Source organism: Quercus suber, unplaced genomic scaffold, assembly GCF_002906115.3.
Source record: "Quercus suber isolate HL8 unplaced genomic scaffold, Cork oak 2.0 scaffold_453, whole genome shotgun sequence".
Lineage (NCBI taxonomy): Eukaryota > Viridiplantae > Streptophyta > Magnoliopsida > Fagales > Fagaceae > Quercus > Quercus suber.
In genome coordinates this window covers 270,083-283,769 of record NW_027069904.1, presented here as the reverse complement: position 1 = coordinate 283,769, position 13,687 = coordinate 270,083, and the positions used below count along the sequence as shown (strand labels likewise).

The 13,687-nt window shown below is 35.5% G+C and overlaps 1 protein-coding gene across 2 annotated transcripts; it reads right to left on the bottom strand.

The window, feature by feature from the left end:
- Positions 1–472: 472 nt before the first annotated feature.
- LOC112037751 (G-type lectin S-receptor-like serine/threonine-protein kinase At4g27290) lies at positions 473–5,499 on the bottom strand. 2 transcript variants are annotated; one of them, XM_024070580.2, is made up of 7 exons: positions 4,118–5,499; positions 2,392–2,526; positions 2,079–2,224; positions 1,799–2,009; positions 1,439–1,676; positions 1,211–1,361; positions 473–1,012 (listed from the first exon to the last, which is right to left on the bottom strand). In XM_024070580.2, the coding sequence occupies exons 1-7, from the start codon at positions 5,373–5,375 to the stop codon at positions 704–706; spliced, it is 2,448 nt and encodes an 815-aa protein (XP_023926348.2). In that variant the 5' UTR covers positions 5,376–5,499; the 3' UTR covers positions 473–703. The 2 variants fall into 2 exon arrangements, with proteins under 2 accessions (XP_023926348.2, XP_065618419.1); XM_065762347.1 differs by lacking the exon at positions 1,211–1,361 and having other exon boundaries at positions 879–1,012.
- Positions 5,500–13,687: the final 8,188 nt, after the last annotated feature.

The following is a 13,687-nucleotide window of genomic DNA, read 5'->3' as shown; positions in this document are numbered from 1 at the left end:
CTTTTTTCCTAAAAATTAGCACACTTTCTATCTAAACATATCTCACGTACATTTGATTTTTTTTCCCCTTAAAAACTAGCACACACTAAACCAGCAGTTTACTCCTTTTCAAATCCTAAATTTTAGTTTCTTAAAATTCCATTCCTGTGTAATCTCACTAACAATAGATAAATTCAAATTGAAAAATTATATTAAACTCAAAATAAATAAATAAATAAATAAAGAGCCCTATTACATGTGCGGAGCGCTGTGATAAGGTTAGTGTTTTTTTTTTTTTCGTCATGCTATATTTTATATATGTAATATAATAAAATAATAATAAAAATTTAATAAACCGACCTCATATCCCATTTTCTTTTCCCTTTTTACCCAACCATAGTAACATACCATTAGGTTACTCAACCTACTATACTATCAACTCTCACACCAAAATAAATAGTGATCATAATTGTATGGCTTTGAGGGACACATGGTTCATCAAACTCTCGAATTCCATTATTTAATGGCATTTCTACTAATTCAGATGTAAATTTGTGGTATGCACTAAAGTACAAATCAGCGAATAAAGTGGCAACACAGAATAGAATGTTCAGTATAAGAGACAAGATATTAAGTCCGAACACTAGAGTAAGAGTTCCCTTGGACCCTTGCTCTAAAGTCTAAACTAAAAGAGTTGTTAAATCCTGAGCAATGTCATGTCATTTTACCGTCCCTTTAATGATGTCATGGAAATTTCATTGGTTGAAACTGGCTCATGCTTTGTTGATGAAGAATCTGCTATAGGTCTAGCCTTTTCCGAATAAAAACCAGGCTGCCTGGGCTTAGGCAATAAACTCTCACTGCTTAACATCAGAACCACAGATGACATGTCTGGCCTATCTTCTGGTCTTTGTTGCACACATAACAAGCCCACATGAATGCAGCGTAGCACTTGATCAGATAGTGTGAACATGTCGCCTATAGATTTATCAATCAGTTCCATTGCCTGATCTTCAATCCATAATCTCCAGGCCTGAAATAGGTTGAAACCAAATGTATCAGTTGTTAATATGGACTTGTATTCGGCCCTGACTATTGCTGGACTATAAGAATATCAGCGGCATTGTATGATTGATAAAGAATAATAAGATTTGCATAGGAAGCTATACTATTTAAAACTGCAACTTCATTTGACACAGTATATTAGTACAATAAAAATCTTCATGCTTACAAGTCCAAGAAGATTAAGGTGGTCATCAAAGTGGCAAAATTCCCTATTCCTTTTCCCACTCACGATCTCTAACACTAAAACTCCAAAGCTAAACACGTCAGATTTGATAGAGAACTGTCCATACCCCACATACTCAGGAGACATATATCCACTGCAAAATGTCCCTGCTCAATGAAAGAAATTTAAAAATATCTAGAATAAAATCTATAAGAAGTTAAGTATACTTACTGTGTTCCAGCAATTCTTTTGGTCTTGGCCTCGGTTTGATCTCCCCCAAATGTTCTAGCCAAGCCAAAGTCCGAGATTTTTGGGTTCATGGTATCGTCTAGCAGAATATTGCTAGCTTTGAGATCTCTATGGATAATTCTGAGTCTAGAGTCTTGATGAAGATAAAGAAGCCCCCTCGCAATGCCACCAATAATGTGAATGCGGTTATGCCAATTCAGTAATTTGCTTCTTGTGTGATCTAACCAAATTTATTTTCATGTTAGCATTGTCCTAGCTGAATTCTCAACAAGCAATTTTATTAACAGAAGATAACAATACTAAACATGAATGTGATGGAGTTTGAAAGGTCAAATCTCAAACCAAAAATAAAAGAGTCCAAGCTTTTGTTAGGCATGTATTCATAGATTAACATTTTCTCATTTTCTTGAACGCTATAACCAAGAAGCTTCACAAGATTGCGGTGTTGAAGTTTGGCAATTAATAAAACTTCATTTTTGAACTCGTTCATTCCTTGTGCTGAATTGGTGGAAAGCCTCTTTACAGCTACCACTTGCCCTTCTTGCAGGGTACCCTAAAAATCAAAAGATAAGGAAATTTTTCCAAAGAAGATAGCTTAGCTAGTTAGGATATTTTTGTTTACCTTATATACAGGTCCAAAGCCACCCTCTCCTAACTTGTTGTTGTCCGAAAAGTTACAGGTTGCATTAGCTATGGTCATAAAATCAAATACAGGTAACTCCATGTTTTCATTCCCACCTACATAGTTGTAATTTTTCCTTGTGATTCCTGAAATTATAGGAGATGGATTGGCATGAATAATTTGAATGGTATTACTGAATCAGCTAACCACCTAATCTGATGCATTTCTAAGTTTAAGACTTTCAATTTGAAATTTCTGTGGTAAAATCCATTGTCATGCATCAGAAATTATAAGTTCATGTTTATAGCTTTACCTTTGAAACTAATTTTCTTCTTCCACACATATGATATTACTCCAAGTATAAGAATTCCCATGACTAGTAGTGCAGAGCTGACTATGATTCGTACTTGTTTTATTTTGCTGGAATGCCTGTTTCTCTCACTATTATCTGAAAATGAGTAATAGTCAATGAATGAACGTATATGTGACTTTTGTTCAAAATTCCTTAAAACACAATTGAGTCGGAAACTAAATTCTGTTGTTACCATCTTCATAAGTACCTGCATCTTGCCAGTTATAATTCTTGAAAAGAGAATTTATAGAGAATTTATCTTGAGCTTAAATAGGAATAAATAAGGTACATAGAGCAGTAGGGCGCAACACCACAACATCCTAGTTTCTGTGGAGCCACCAGGTCTCTCCCAATTTAATAATGTTTTTTGAATTCTATATAGCTTGCAGTCATGTCAGAGTTCCGCAAGCAAACATCCAAGAATTATTCATTAGTGTTGGCTCTTATCCAATTTTCTCCCCCAACCCCCACGTTCAACCTGAATGAGGACTAGGTTCGAATGAACACATGCTAGCAGTTTGAAAAGAACTAATTGCTTGTCAACTCAAACAGAGGACAATATAGCCTAAGCTATGAATTAGATAGGAAAAATAAGGTGGATAGAGCATTAGGGTGCAAAACCACAACATCCTAGTTTCCGTGCAACCACCAAGCTTGTCACAGTTTTCACACTGTTATTTCAATTCTATATAGCTTGCAGTCATGTCGGACTTCCCCAAGAAAGCACCTAAAAGGTCTTCTTTAAGTTTTAAAAATTTTGTTCCTATCCCCTGAATGAACATATGTTAGCCTGTTTAAAAAGAACTAATTGCCTTTCAACTCAAATCAGAGGATAGTAATCCAAGCTATGAAATGGGAAGTTATGGTTGGTTGGTGCTTAAAGGTGTTTAAACTATTAAATAATTTGGAATTCTACTATGGTGCTTACTTCAGAGGTTAGGAAAGCTAACTAAAATGCGTGGGGCATTGATAGCTTGCTTTGAGTTTTTACCATTGAAGAAGAAATCCCAAATTAAACCCCTTCTGGAATCTGTTGAATTCCAGCACTTCAAGAAGTCAAGTTGCATTTAAAGTCCTTTCAATTAAGGCCTAGCTCTGAATACGAAAAATCTGGCTGGTCTCTTTCCCTATTTTTGGGTGGACTGGAGGGAGATGGGGGGAATGGAGGGAAGAGGAATGATGTAAGCCTTCCATGTAGTACCAGAGTGTAAGGAAAATGCATATGTAATAAACAGTGCTCCTTTCATAGCAAAAATAAAAAATTTTCTTTTAAGTCTCCGATTATTTACTTTTTTGACCCAACAAAAGGGAGCTTTCATAACTCAATTTTAGAAGTCTTATGCAAGCTGGGGAATCCCTTCTCTGTAGTTTGCAAGAATATTAGTTAGTGAATTGTAAGGGATTAGGCCTGATGGTTGGTTATAAATTTGGACAAAATGGCTGTTTAGATTTTCTATAGCTGCTAGATACTTAGTTTGTTCTATAAAGGTGCTGTGCCTTCAGCCCAGTAGTGGCTTGTTCTAGCTTGTATTGCTCTTCTTTCTTTGAATCAATTCACTGATTCATCAAAAAAAAAAAAAAAAGACAATTGAAAACGAAGCAATTTAGGCGTTCAATATGTCCACAATTTATAATAAAAGAGCAAATCCAAAGAGAGCAAATATGAAATAACAGGAGTAAAAAGTACCTAGTTCTGAATTGGCCAGCCTTATGTATATGTCTTGGCCGTCCTGGTCTACTCTCATATCATTCAGGTTACCGAACCAAAGCAAGCAGCCACTTCCTTTTAACCTGATATCTAAATTTGAATACGCTGTGCAAGAACAGTTTTTCAAACACAATCCCTCACATTCCTCAAGACTCATGGTTATATTAAACCATGAAGAAGATGTGTCAGGCAATTTCACATTTGTGTATTTCAGGAAGCCATCTCTATTGCATTCCAATGGAGTCCTTCGAACACAACCATCAGACCAATCTACTGAATTCCAATTTTTTGGAGATTTGGATACAAATCCTTGTAAGCATGCACATACTGGAAAGCTATTGGCGTTGCAGGTAGCATATGCACCACAGTAGGCATAATTTTCACACTGATCTACCTGGGATGTAGAGTAGATCTCCCAGCTGTGTGTCTGATCCCTCCATACGAGCCGTCCCCAAACACCTGATGGGTAAAATACAAGTCTGGAAAAGACTGAACTATTCACAAGTGTATACTCGTAATATACCTCAGTTTTGTTCATCACAAATTCATACTCGAATATTGGATTTGGTCTTAACCGAGGATATCCTGAAAAAGTAAGGCCATTCCATGGCCCTCCTCTAGCCTTTATTTTATTTCCCTTCATAGAAACTTGATGTGGAAGCCCATGAGTATCTATCCGTAAAGAAAACTCACCTTTAGCAGGATCGTCTGTGCTTTTCCAAGATGTTAAAAACCAGTCTCGACCTGTTACAAAGTTCTTTCCCAACTTCATTCCTGGCATCAATGTGTCGCAAGGATAATCAAAGCTCTGCCACAATAAGTTCTCCAAGCCATTGTCATTTCCATCTTTCACAACAAGATTTCCTGAATCCAACAGCTTTACTACTGGACTTGCTGCAGCTCTCGTCGTATTGGATGACCAAACAGTACTATTTGTGTTGTTAAAAAGAACAATATCTCCTTCATTTGTAACCTTCAAAACTCCTGAGCGATTAGCAATTGGAGTCTCTCTGTTGGCTACCCATACAATTGCGTCAGTAGATATCCTATACCATATTCCCACGTATCGGCCTTTTGAATTGCCTGGACTGAAGAAACCCAGTTCAAAGGTTCCACCAGCTGAAACTAAAGTCTCACCGTCTCTGATGGAATAGCTTGGAATGATAGTGTCTATCGTAGAAGAGAGCCTTAAGAAGGATAGTAAACAGAACACAAAAAGAGGTTTGATGTCTAACATCGATTGTCTAATAGTCGGCTTCTTTGTTCAGAGAAAGTGTTATGATACAGATACAAGCCCTTTGCAATGCATGGAGCTAATATAATGGCGGAGCCAGGGGGGCAATATGCTCCCGCTGACTGCTCCAAATGTTTCTTCAAATAAAATATATTATCAGAAGAATTTACCCCCCAAATACGAAAATTATATTATGTACTCGGCATATATGCCGGTTATCTCACAACTGGCGGGTCCCATAGTGTGTGGAACCCGCCAGTCTATGAGTGACCCGGCATATATGCCGGGTACATAGTATACTTGCTCTCCCAAATATTGAAAAAGTCAAAATACACGAAAGAACGGTCAAAAAAGTCCTAGACCTCAACCCAAAAAAAAAAAAAAAAAGTCTCAAAAGCAGTATCCAAAGAGAAAACAGGGGACTTGCATTGAAAACAAGGGACTTGCACATCTTAGTGTGCGTTTAAATACCGCTTATTTTACTGAAATCTGAAAACAATAAAAAAAATATATTTTGGTTACTGTTCATTTGCCTATTTGCACTGTTCATGTCCCATGAACAGTGCAATAGGCACTGGACTTAAAAAAAAAAGATGGCAGATGCATCCTACAAAAACGCAATCCAAACATAGCTTTAGTTTTTTTGTGTGGGTCCTGTGTACTACACAGGACCCGTAAGTACGAATTTTAACAAATTTTTCTTTAAAAATAGGTCTCACGACACTATTCACACATTTAAAAATTATTTTACTACAGTGTTTTCAATTTTTAGTTTTCAACAATAAGCGGTATCTAAATAGACTCTATAAACTTTTTGGTTTGTCTTGATTCTTGAACCACCTAACTACACTTAAATTTTATTTTTTAATTTTTTTTTAGTTAAAAGCATATCTTATTTATCGCAAATTTTATCCTTTTAGCAGAAGGGTGGTTTCGGACTCAATCATTTGGCTGCACAACAAACATGGGAAGTTTTCTGTCAAGTCTACAAATAAGGTAGCAAGAAGAATGCGAGGTAATGGGAATCAGGCTGAATCTTCAGGGGGCTGTGTTAGGAAACTCATCTGGCCATTTTGTGGAAGCTTTGTATACCAAACAAAATTAAAATTTTCGAGTGGAGGGCATACAATGACATTTTACCTACAAGGTTCAATCTAGTAAAAAGAAGAATTATCAATAAAGACAAATGCCAAATTTGTACCAGGGAGGCGGAATCAGCAGTTCATGTTTTATGGGACTGTGTTGTGGTGCAAGATGTATGGGGAGGGAGCATTCCAAAACTGTAGAAGGGAGTCTTAGGCTTTAAAGATGTCATGCAACTGATGGAACATTTGGTGGACAAGCTTTCAACTGAAGAAATGGAGCTGTTTGGGGTTCAATTTTGGCTGATATGGAATCAATGCAACTGTGTTCTGTACCGAGGGCAGCTGAAGAACCCGATCAGCCTTAACAAGAGAGCAGAGGAGTTTTGGAGGAGTTTAAACAAGCCCAAGTGCAGTGGCGACTCCAGAAATTTTTTTCAGGGTGTTCCCCAACAAGTATAAATTACACAATTTAATAAAAAGAAAATTTTGTATATTAACAACAACAACAACAATAAAAAAACACGCAAATACATAAAGTTTACAATTGTCTTCTACGTTATTTTTTTATCAAATATTCTAGTAAAAAAATAAACAATAAACTATAAGTTCATTTGAAATATTAATAAAATTATTAATTATTATTGTTTAGTTATTTCATTAATTTGTTTGTCTTTTATAAACTATAATTTGTTATATTGTTGTTTTATTAATTATAAAATAAAATTATTTATGGCATATCTGCCTGTGTGCATGGCATTAATTATTTATGGCATGTCATTAATTATTTGTAAGCATATGGTTTTAAAAACCGAAATGATGACGGAACTGAAAAAGGTAGTGATTTTTGGTTTTTTGGTCCAATTGGAGTCAGACCGATGGTCGAACCGATGATGTCATAAATAATTTAATTAATTATTTTAAAATTATAAAATAAATAATAACTCATCAAATATATCCAAACAATTATTAAAAAATTAAAAAATGAGTTTCATATCTTATGTTAGATGGTAAAGGGAAAGAAACTATAAATAATCAAAATTAACATTACAAAAATAATAGCAATGTTATATCTTTTTTTGTTTTATTTATCATTTTTTTTATAACGGTATTAAGAATAAGTAATTTAATTGTACTTTAAAGATCTATTCTAAATAAAAGAGTGTTTAATTAGATGATAGTAGCCTAAATGTTAAAATACAAATCATTTTTTTATTGTTTAAAAACTATGTTTGTATTTGTATTCCTTTATTAATCAAAATTAAGTTATTAACACAGTTATTTAGCAAAAAAAAGAAATAACACAACCGAATAGTACACACTAAAAATAAAAAATGAAACACTTGGCTAACATGCCTAGTTGTTCATCTCCCAAAGTACCCAACCCAATTCCCAAGTGCCAACTGCCAAGCATTAATACTTTAGATGCCTTTTACGCCTTTCATTGATACTTGGCTTTTGAGTTTTTTCAGTTCTGTGGGTTGGTTTTTCACTGGTGCGAGTACAGTATCAAGACCCAAGTATTCTCAGCCTTCTTTTTCTTCCCTCAATTTTTTTTTTTTTTTTTTGTTTCACTGTATCTCTCAACATGAAAGCTTTGCACAAATATCTCTCAGTCAAAGACATTAGATCTGACTTCCAAGTTCCAATCTGTTCATTTTTCTTGAGGTGGTCGGCGATGCTGGCATGGTATTTTTTTTTTTTTTTAAAGCAGTTTTGTAGCTAAGTTAAAGAACCGTTGGGAAACGGTTTGACCGTTCCGGTTCCTTCTTTTTCTTTTTTCTTTAGATTGGGTTTGTAATCTGTTGTTTAGGATTGATGTTGGGTTTTTTTCCCTTGGTAGGCTTGCTCTTTTACAAATTTTTTGGGCTTTTTTTTTTTTTTTGTTTTTTGCTTGAAATAGGACAAATAATTTTTTTTTTATTTTTTTTATTTGAGGGTGTTCTTAATTTTTTTTTTGAAAGCAGGGTGTTCCTAATTTTAGTTTAGGGTATTCCTAATTTTTTTTTAAGTGTAAACAAATAAAAAAAATTTAATTATTATGTATAAAAAAAAAAAATTTCAGGCCAGGGTGTTCCTAGGAACACCCTGGCCTAAAGGTGGCGTCGCCACTGCCCAAGTGCATCTGAATGTCAGTCTGATGGAGCAACCAAGTGGTGAAGTCTGGCAGCCACCTCCACCTACAGAATACAAGTTAAACTTTGATGCAGTGATATTTTCAAGGATGGAGAAATATGGTATAGGAGCAACAATCAAAAATGAGAAGGGCAAGGTTATGGCTGGTATGTCTGCTATTGGGCCGAAGGTGGATACAAGTGAAGAAGCTGAACTCCTTGCATGCAAAAAATCCATTGAATTTGCTGTGGATGTTGGTTTTACTAGACTAATGATAGAGGGAGATAATACCAATGTTATGCAAGCAATTTCTTCAAATGTGGCTAACTCCTCGTTCCTAGGCAATGTGGCGGATGATATTCGCCATTTGATTTCTAGTTTGCAGTGGGCTACAACTAGTAAGATTAGGAGGGGAGGTAATAAGGTAGCGCATGTTCTCGCTCAACATGCTAGAAATTTAGAATATGATTTGTATTGGTTGGAGGACTCTCCCCCACCAGCTTTGGAAGCTTTGTATCAGGATTTGGTATTATTATGATTGAATGAATGATGTTTCTCTCTCTCTCTCTCTCTCTCTCTCTCTCTCTATATATATATATATATTCAATTAGTGGATCATATATTTTACACAAAATAGTAAAAATTACTTAATATGCATGTATGACGCTAAAACCTTAAAGCAGCCATTATCTTTTTTCTTTTCTTTTTTTCCTCTTTCTTCTCTTGGTCTTTTAATAGTTTCAACCACGAATTTTTCATATAAACCCAAATTTTAATTACTAATTAGAAGAATGGAGAAAGAATTGCTCAATTTATATATATATATATATATATATGTATAATTTTTCAATAGGTAAAACTTAAACGTAGTATCTTAAGTTCATAGTGAAGAAAATACTCAAACACAAACTCATAAAAAGATAATATCAATAGAGATTAATCCTTATTGTTATTATGATCACAATATAGTAAACTGAGGAAAAATAAGGAATTAGTGATGTAAAGTTGTTATCTACAACTATTTTGTGTTGACTTTAATTTTGTGCCAAATTTGATTGTAATTTTATTTAATCATTTTTTCCTGTATTTATGTGGGGTTTTTAATTGTAAGGGTTGAGTGTGAGAGAGTGTGAAGACTTAAGCTTAAAATGAAGTACAAGTGGATTTCATGAGAAGCTCGCGAGAAGCTAACCCACGAAGTAGCCACGTGTAGAGCGCATGACTGGAATGCGAAGAGTCATGACAACTTGGAGTTTTCGTGAGTATCTTGTGGGTAAGGTCTTCCCGCGAAATACTCGCGAAACATTCTATTTGGCTAATTTGTCATGTTTGTTTTACCAAGTCTTTATCCACACTATATATACTCTCATTACCCACATATTGTAAGGAGTGTTTTTCCAAAGAGAAAATCCTAGCATACACACTTGAGAGTTAGAGATTGTTATATCCACAATCATCTACACATTTCCTTGTAGTTTGCCTCTACTCCTACCTCTTCATCTCTAAATCCTTGAGAGGTTGATAGCCCAAACACTTACCATACCTAATCTGAGTGTCAAGTGAGGTTTTGGTGCTATTGTGAAGCATTGGAAGAAGTCAATCGTTGGCAAATGCAATTGAGTTGAATTGCGGGATCTAGGAAAGCTAGAGAAGATAAGGTTTCGAGAAGCCAGTTGGTAGCAGGAGCTTGGAGAGCTTAAGTACATGGGGTAGACTAGGCTTGGAGGGTATTTTGTTATTCGTGTACTCCAACTTATTCTCTAGTGGATTGATTTACTGCTTGGAGGGTGGCGGAGAGGTTTTTCACAGAATTCTTTGGTTTCCTGTTCGATAATACATCTCGGTGTTATCTTGTGTTTGCATCATTCTTTCCTACTCTTTAAGCTTTCTTTTATTGTTGATATTGGATGAATATGGCTTAAAGTAGTTTTATCGGTTGTTTGCACGCATTTACTCTTATTTCAAACTTAGTTTATGTTAGGAGTAAAAGCAACTGAGCCGTACTTTTTATTAAGAGTCTAAACAAGCTCTTGTGTTTTCACACAAATTTGAGCTTTCAATTGGTATCAGAGCAGATACACTTTGTCAAATTTCTACATCCTAAGTGTGATCCTTGACCCTATAATGGATAGGTCTCAATCCTTAAATGCACCTCCCTACTTTGATGGGAGCAATTACGCCTTTTGGAAAGTGCGTATGCATGCATTCTTGTGCTCTATTGATGAGAGCATATGGGATGCAATTGAGAATGGATGGACTAGGCTAGAGGCTGCCAAATCTACTTAGGATAAGGCAGCCCTTGCAGTGGCTAATGCTAATAGTAAAGTTTTGAATGCTATTTTTTGTGGAATCTCACCCGATGAATTCCACAGGATTTCACATGTTACAATTGCCAAGGAGGCATGGAAAATTCTGGAGACCACATATGAAGGCACCAAGAAAGTGAAAGACACCAAGTTACAAATGCTCACCACTTGATTCGAAGAACTAAAGATGAGCAAAGATGAGTCATTCGACTCCTTTTATGGGAAGTTGAATGAAGTGGTGATTGGCAAATTCAACTTGGGTGAAAAGACGGAGGACACCAAGGTTGTGAGGAAGATTTTACGATCATTACCGAAGAGCTTCCATACCAAGGTCATCGCAATTGAGAAGAGTAAAGATTTGGATGAGATAAAGATTCAAGAACTCATTAGATCTCTCCAAACCTATAAGCTCAGACTGCCTTCTCACAAATCCATCAAATCACTTGCTCTCAAAACTATCAATGAGAGAATGGATGACTCCTTCGAAGAAGATGATGTGGAGAAGGAGGTGGCGTTTCTTGCAAAGAACTTCCAAAAATTTCTAAAGATGAAAAACAGAGGGAAGCCATTTGGCAAAGGAAAGTTCTCATCATCCAAAGGTGATAAGAAGAAAGATGGGAAGGATTCTCAATCCCCTCAAGGAATTGTGTGCTATGAATGCAACGATCATGGACATCTCAAGAAAGAATGTCCAAACTATTTGAGAGGAAAGGGTAAAGTGTTTGCCACTACCCTTAGTGATTCCGAAAGCTCAAATTCTGATGCGGAAGGAGAGTGTGATAGTAAGGGAAACTATTAAGCTTTCATGGCAATTACCATGGTTAACTCTATGGATGATTTGAGTAACCTAGTTAATGAGCTTGGTGTGCATTCCGAATGTGAGGAAGTTGAAGATTCAAAAGACGAGGATGTATGCCTCAATGAAGGTGAGAAAAATCTTCAAGAAGTGTATGATGCTTTGTTAAAAGATTGTGGCAAATATGCCAAGGTTGCTAACAATGCCTTGAAGAAGATGAAGAAAATTAAAGAAGAACATAGGTGCACACTTGTGCAACTTAAGGAGGCGAAGTGTGAAGTAGAAGGGCTTAAAGGACAGATGGTGGAACCTTATTCTAAGATCAAGTTTCTTGAACTTGAAATTATTCAAGCAAATGTCAAGGTTGAGCGCATTTCCACCAAGAAACTTGACAGTGTACTATCTTCTCAAAAATCTTCACATGACAAGACTGATCTAGGCTATACCAGTGAAGGGAGCTCAAGCAGCGAACCCAAGAAGAAAGTGAGGTTCATATCAGCCAAGAATGTAGAGAAACTCAAAGAGGTGAAGCCTGAGATTGAAACCCCTATTGTTGCAAATAGAACCGTTGGTGCAAAACCAAAGGATAAAGAGAAGTCATTACCCAAAATTCAAAGGGGACCTCAAGTGAAGCATTTTTGTCATCATTGTGGTGTGCGAGGACACACAAGACCAAATTGCTTCAAGCTTCATGCACTGAAGAGGGCTGATTCTATGCATGGCCAATACAATACAAGAAGAATGCCAAAGGGAACACAAGCTAAAGGAGAAAATGAGGGACAACTCATTGGAGATGTTATGGAGAGGTTAAAGAACATTTCATTTTGTCTTGCTATCTTCACCCCGAGGTTTGAAAATTATGTCAGTCGTACCCCTCTATCTAAGGATCTCACCCAAAACATTCGTACAGTGTGGATGAAGAAGGCTACTCATGCATAATCATTCTATGCCCATGCATTAATACTTCCAAAGTATTAGGGTTATAGTTTCATGCATCATGACATATGCAATCTTCTTGTGTCATTGCTTCCAGTTTATCGCATGTTTCTTTTTCAAGTTGTTTTGTACTTTTTTTTTTTTGTTGATCTTACTTTACATGTTCTGTTTTTGAGTGTGTTGAAAAATTAAAAAATCCATAAAAAGTGAAAAATCTCAAAAAGTTTGATTGCTTGTGTTGTGTATTTCACATGTGAGTTTGGCCTAGTGTGCATTTACAAGCTTAGCTTGTTATGTATGCACATTTTCTAAGTGTGAGCAACATCTAGAAAATCCTGCTATTTGTTCTTGAGAATTCTCCTGTGTTTATCAGTGCCTCTATAAAAATCACAACATTTGCAAATTGGAGCAAATATCATTTTTGCAATCTCGAAAATGGGACCCACAATTTCCATTGTTTTGTGCCTGTAAATGTACCCAATATGTACATCAGACATTTTGTACGTTTATGACTAAAATTTAAAAACAAAATGGAAGAATTCACTTTATAGTCCCCAAGTTTTAAAAGCCATGGAGTTGGATTGGCAATTGGTAAGTGGAAGGAGAGGTGGCGGTGGATCAGTCAATCTCATTTTCTCTTTCTCCCTGCCCCCAATGTTATTGTGTTTATAATGTACTGAAAGAAGAGATTGATAATAAATTCTAAAGTTTACTTGTCAAATTAAAATTTTAAAATATGATTACAACATGTCTAAATTTAGAGGAATTAATATATATTTTAAGTGAAAATAATAAATTTGGACAAACTAATAAGAAGCAAATAATAATTTAGTTCAGCTATTAATAATTCAATTTATGAATTATTAGACCAAGGTTATATAGCCAATGGTTATTACAGGAGGACTTGGCTCAGCTATTAATAATTCAACTAGTCGATTTCCCGAGCGATGCGCAGTGCATTTTGATAAATTTTCTAAGAAGTTATTTATGACCTATTCATGAATACTATTATTATTAGTCATAGTTAATCTTTGAAGTTTTGTAGTAAAACTAAATTCAAACTAAATACATTGGGGGAAA

Bases quoted from the DNA above. Each gene is read 5' to 3' on its own strand.
- LOC112037751 (XM_024070580.2), bottom strand. From the start codon at position 5,375: ATGTTAGACATCAAACCTCTTTTTGTGTTCTGTTTACTATCCTTCTTA. The intron at 2,225-2,391 runs GTAAAGCTATAA...CTATAATTTCAG, and splicing joins GAAGAAAATTAGTTTCAAAG to GAATCACAAGGAAAAATTAC. The intron at 1,013-1,210 runs GTAAGCATGAAG...AACCTATTTCAG, and splicing joins ACCTTAATCTTCTTGGACTT to GCCTGGAGATTATGGATTGA.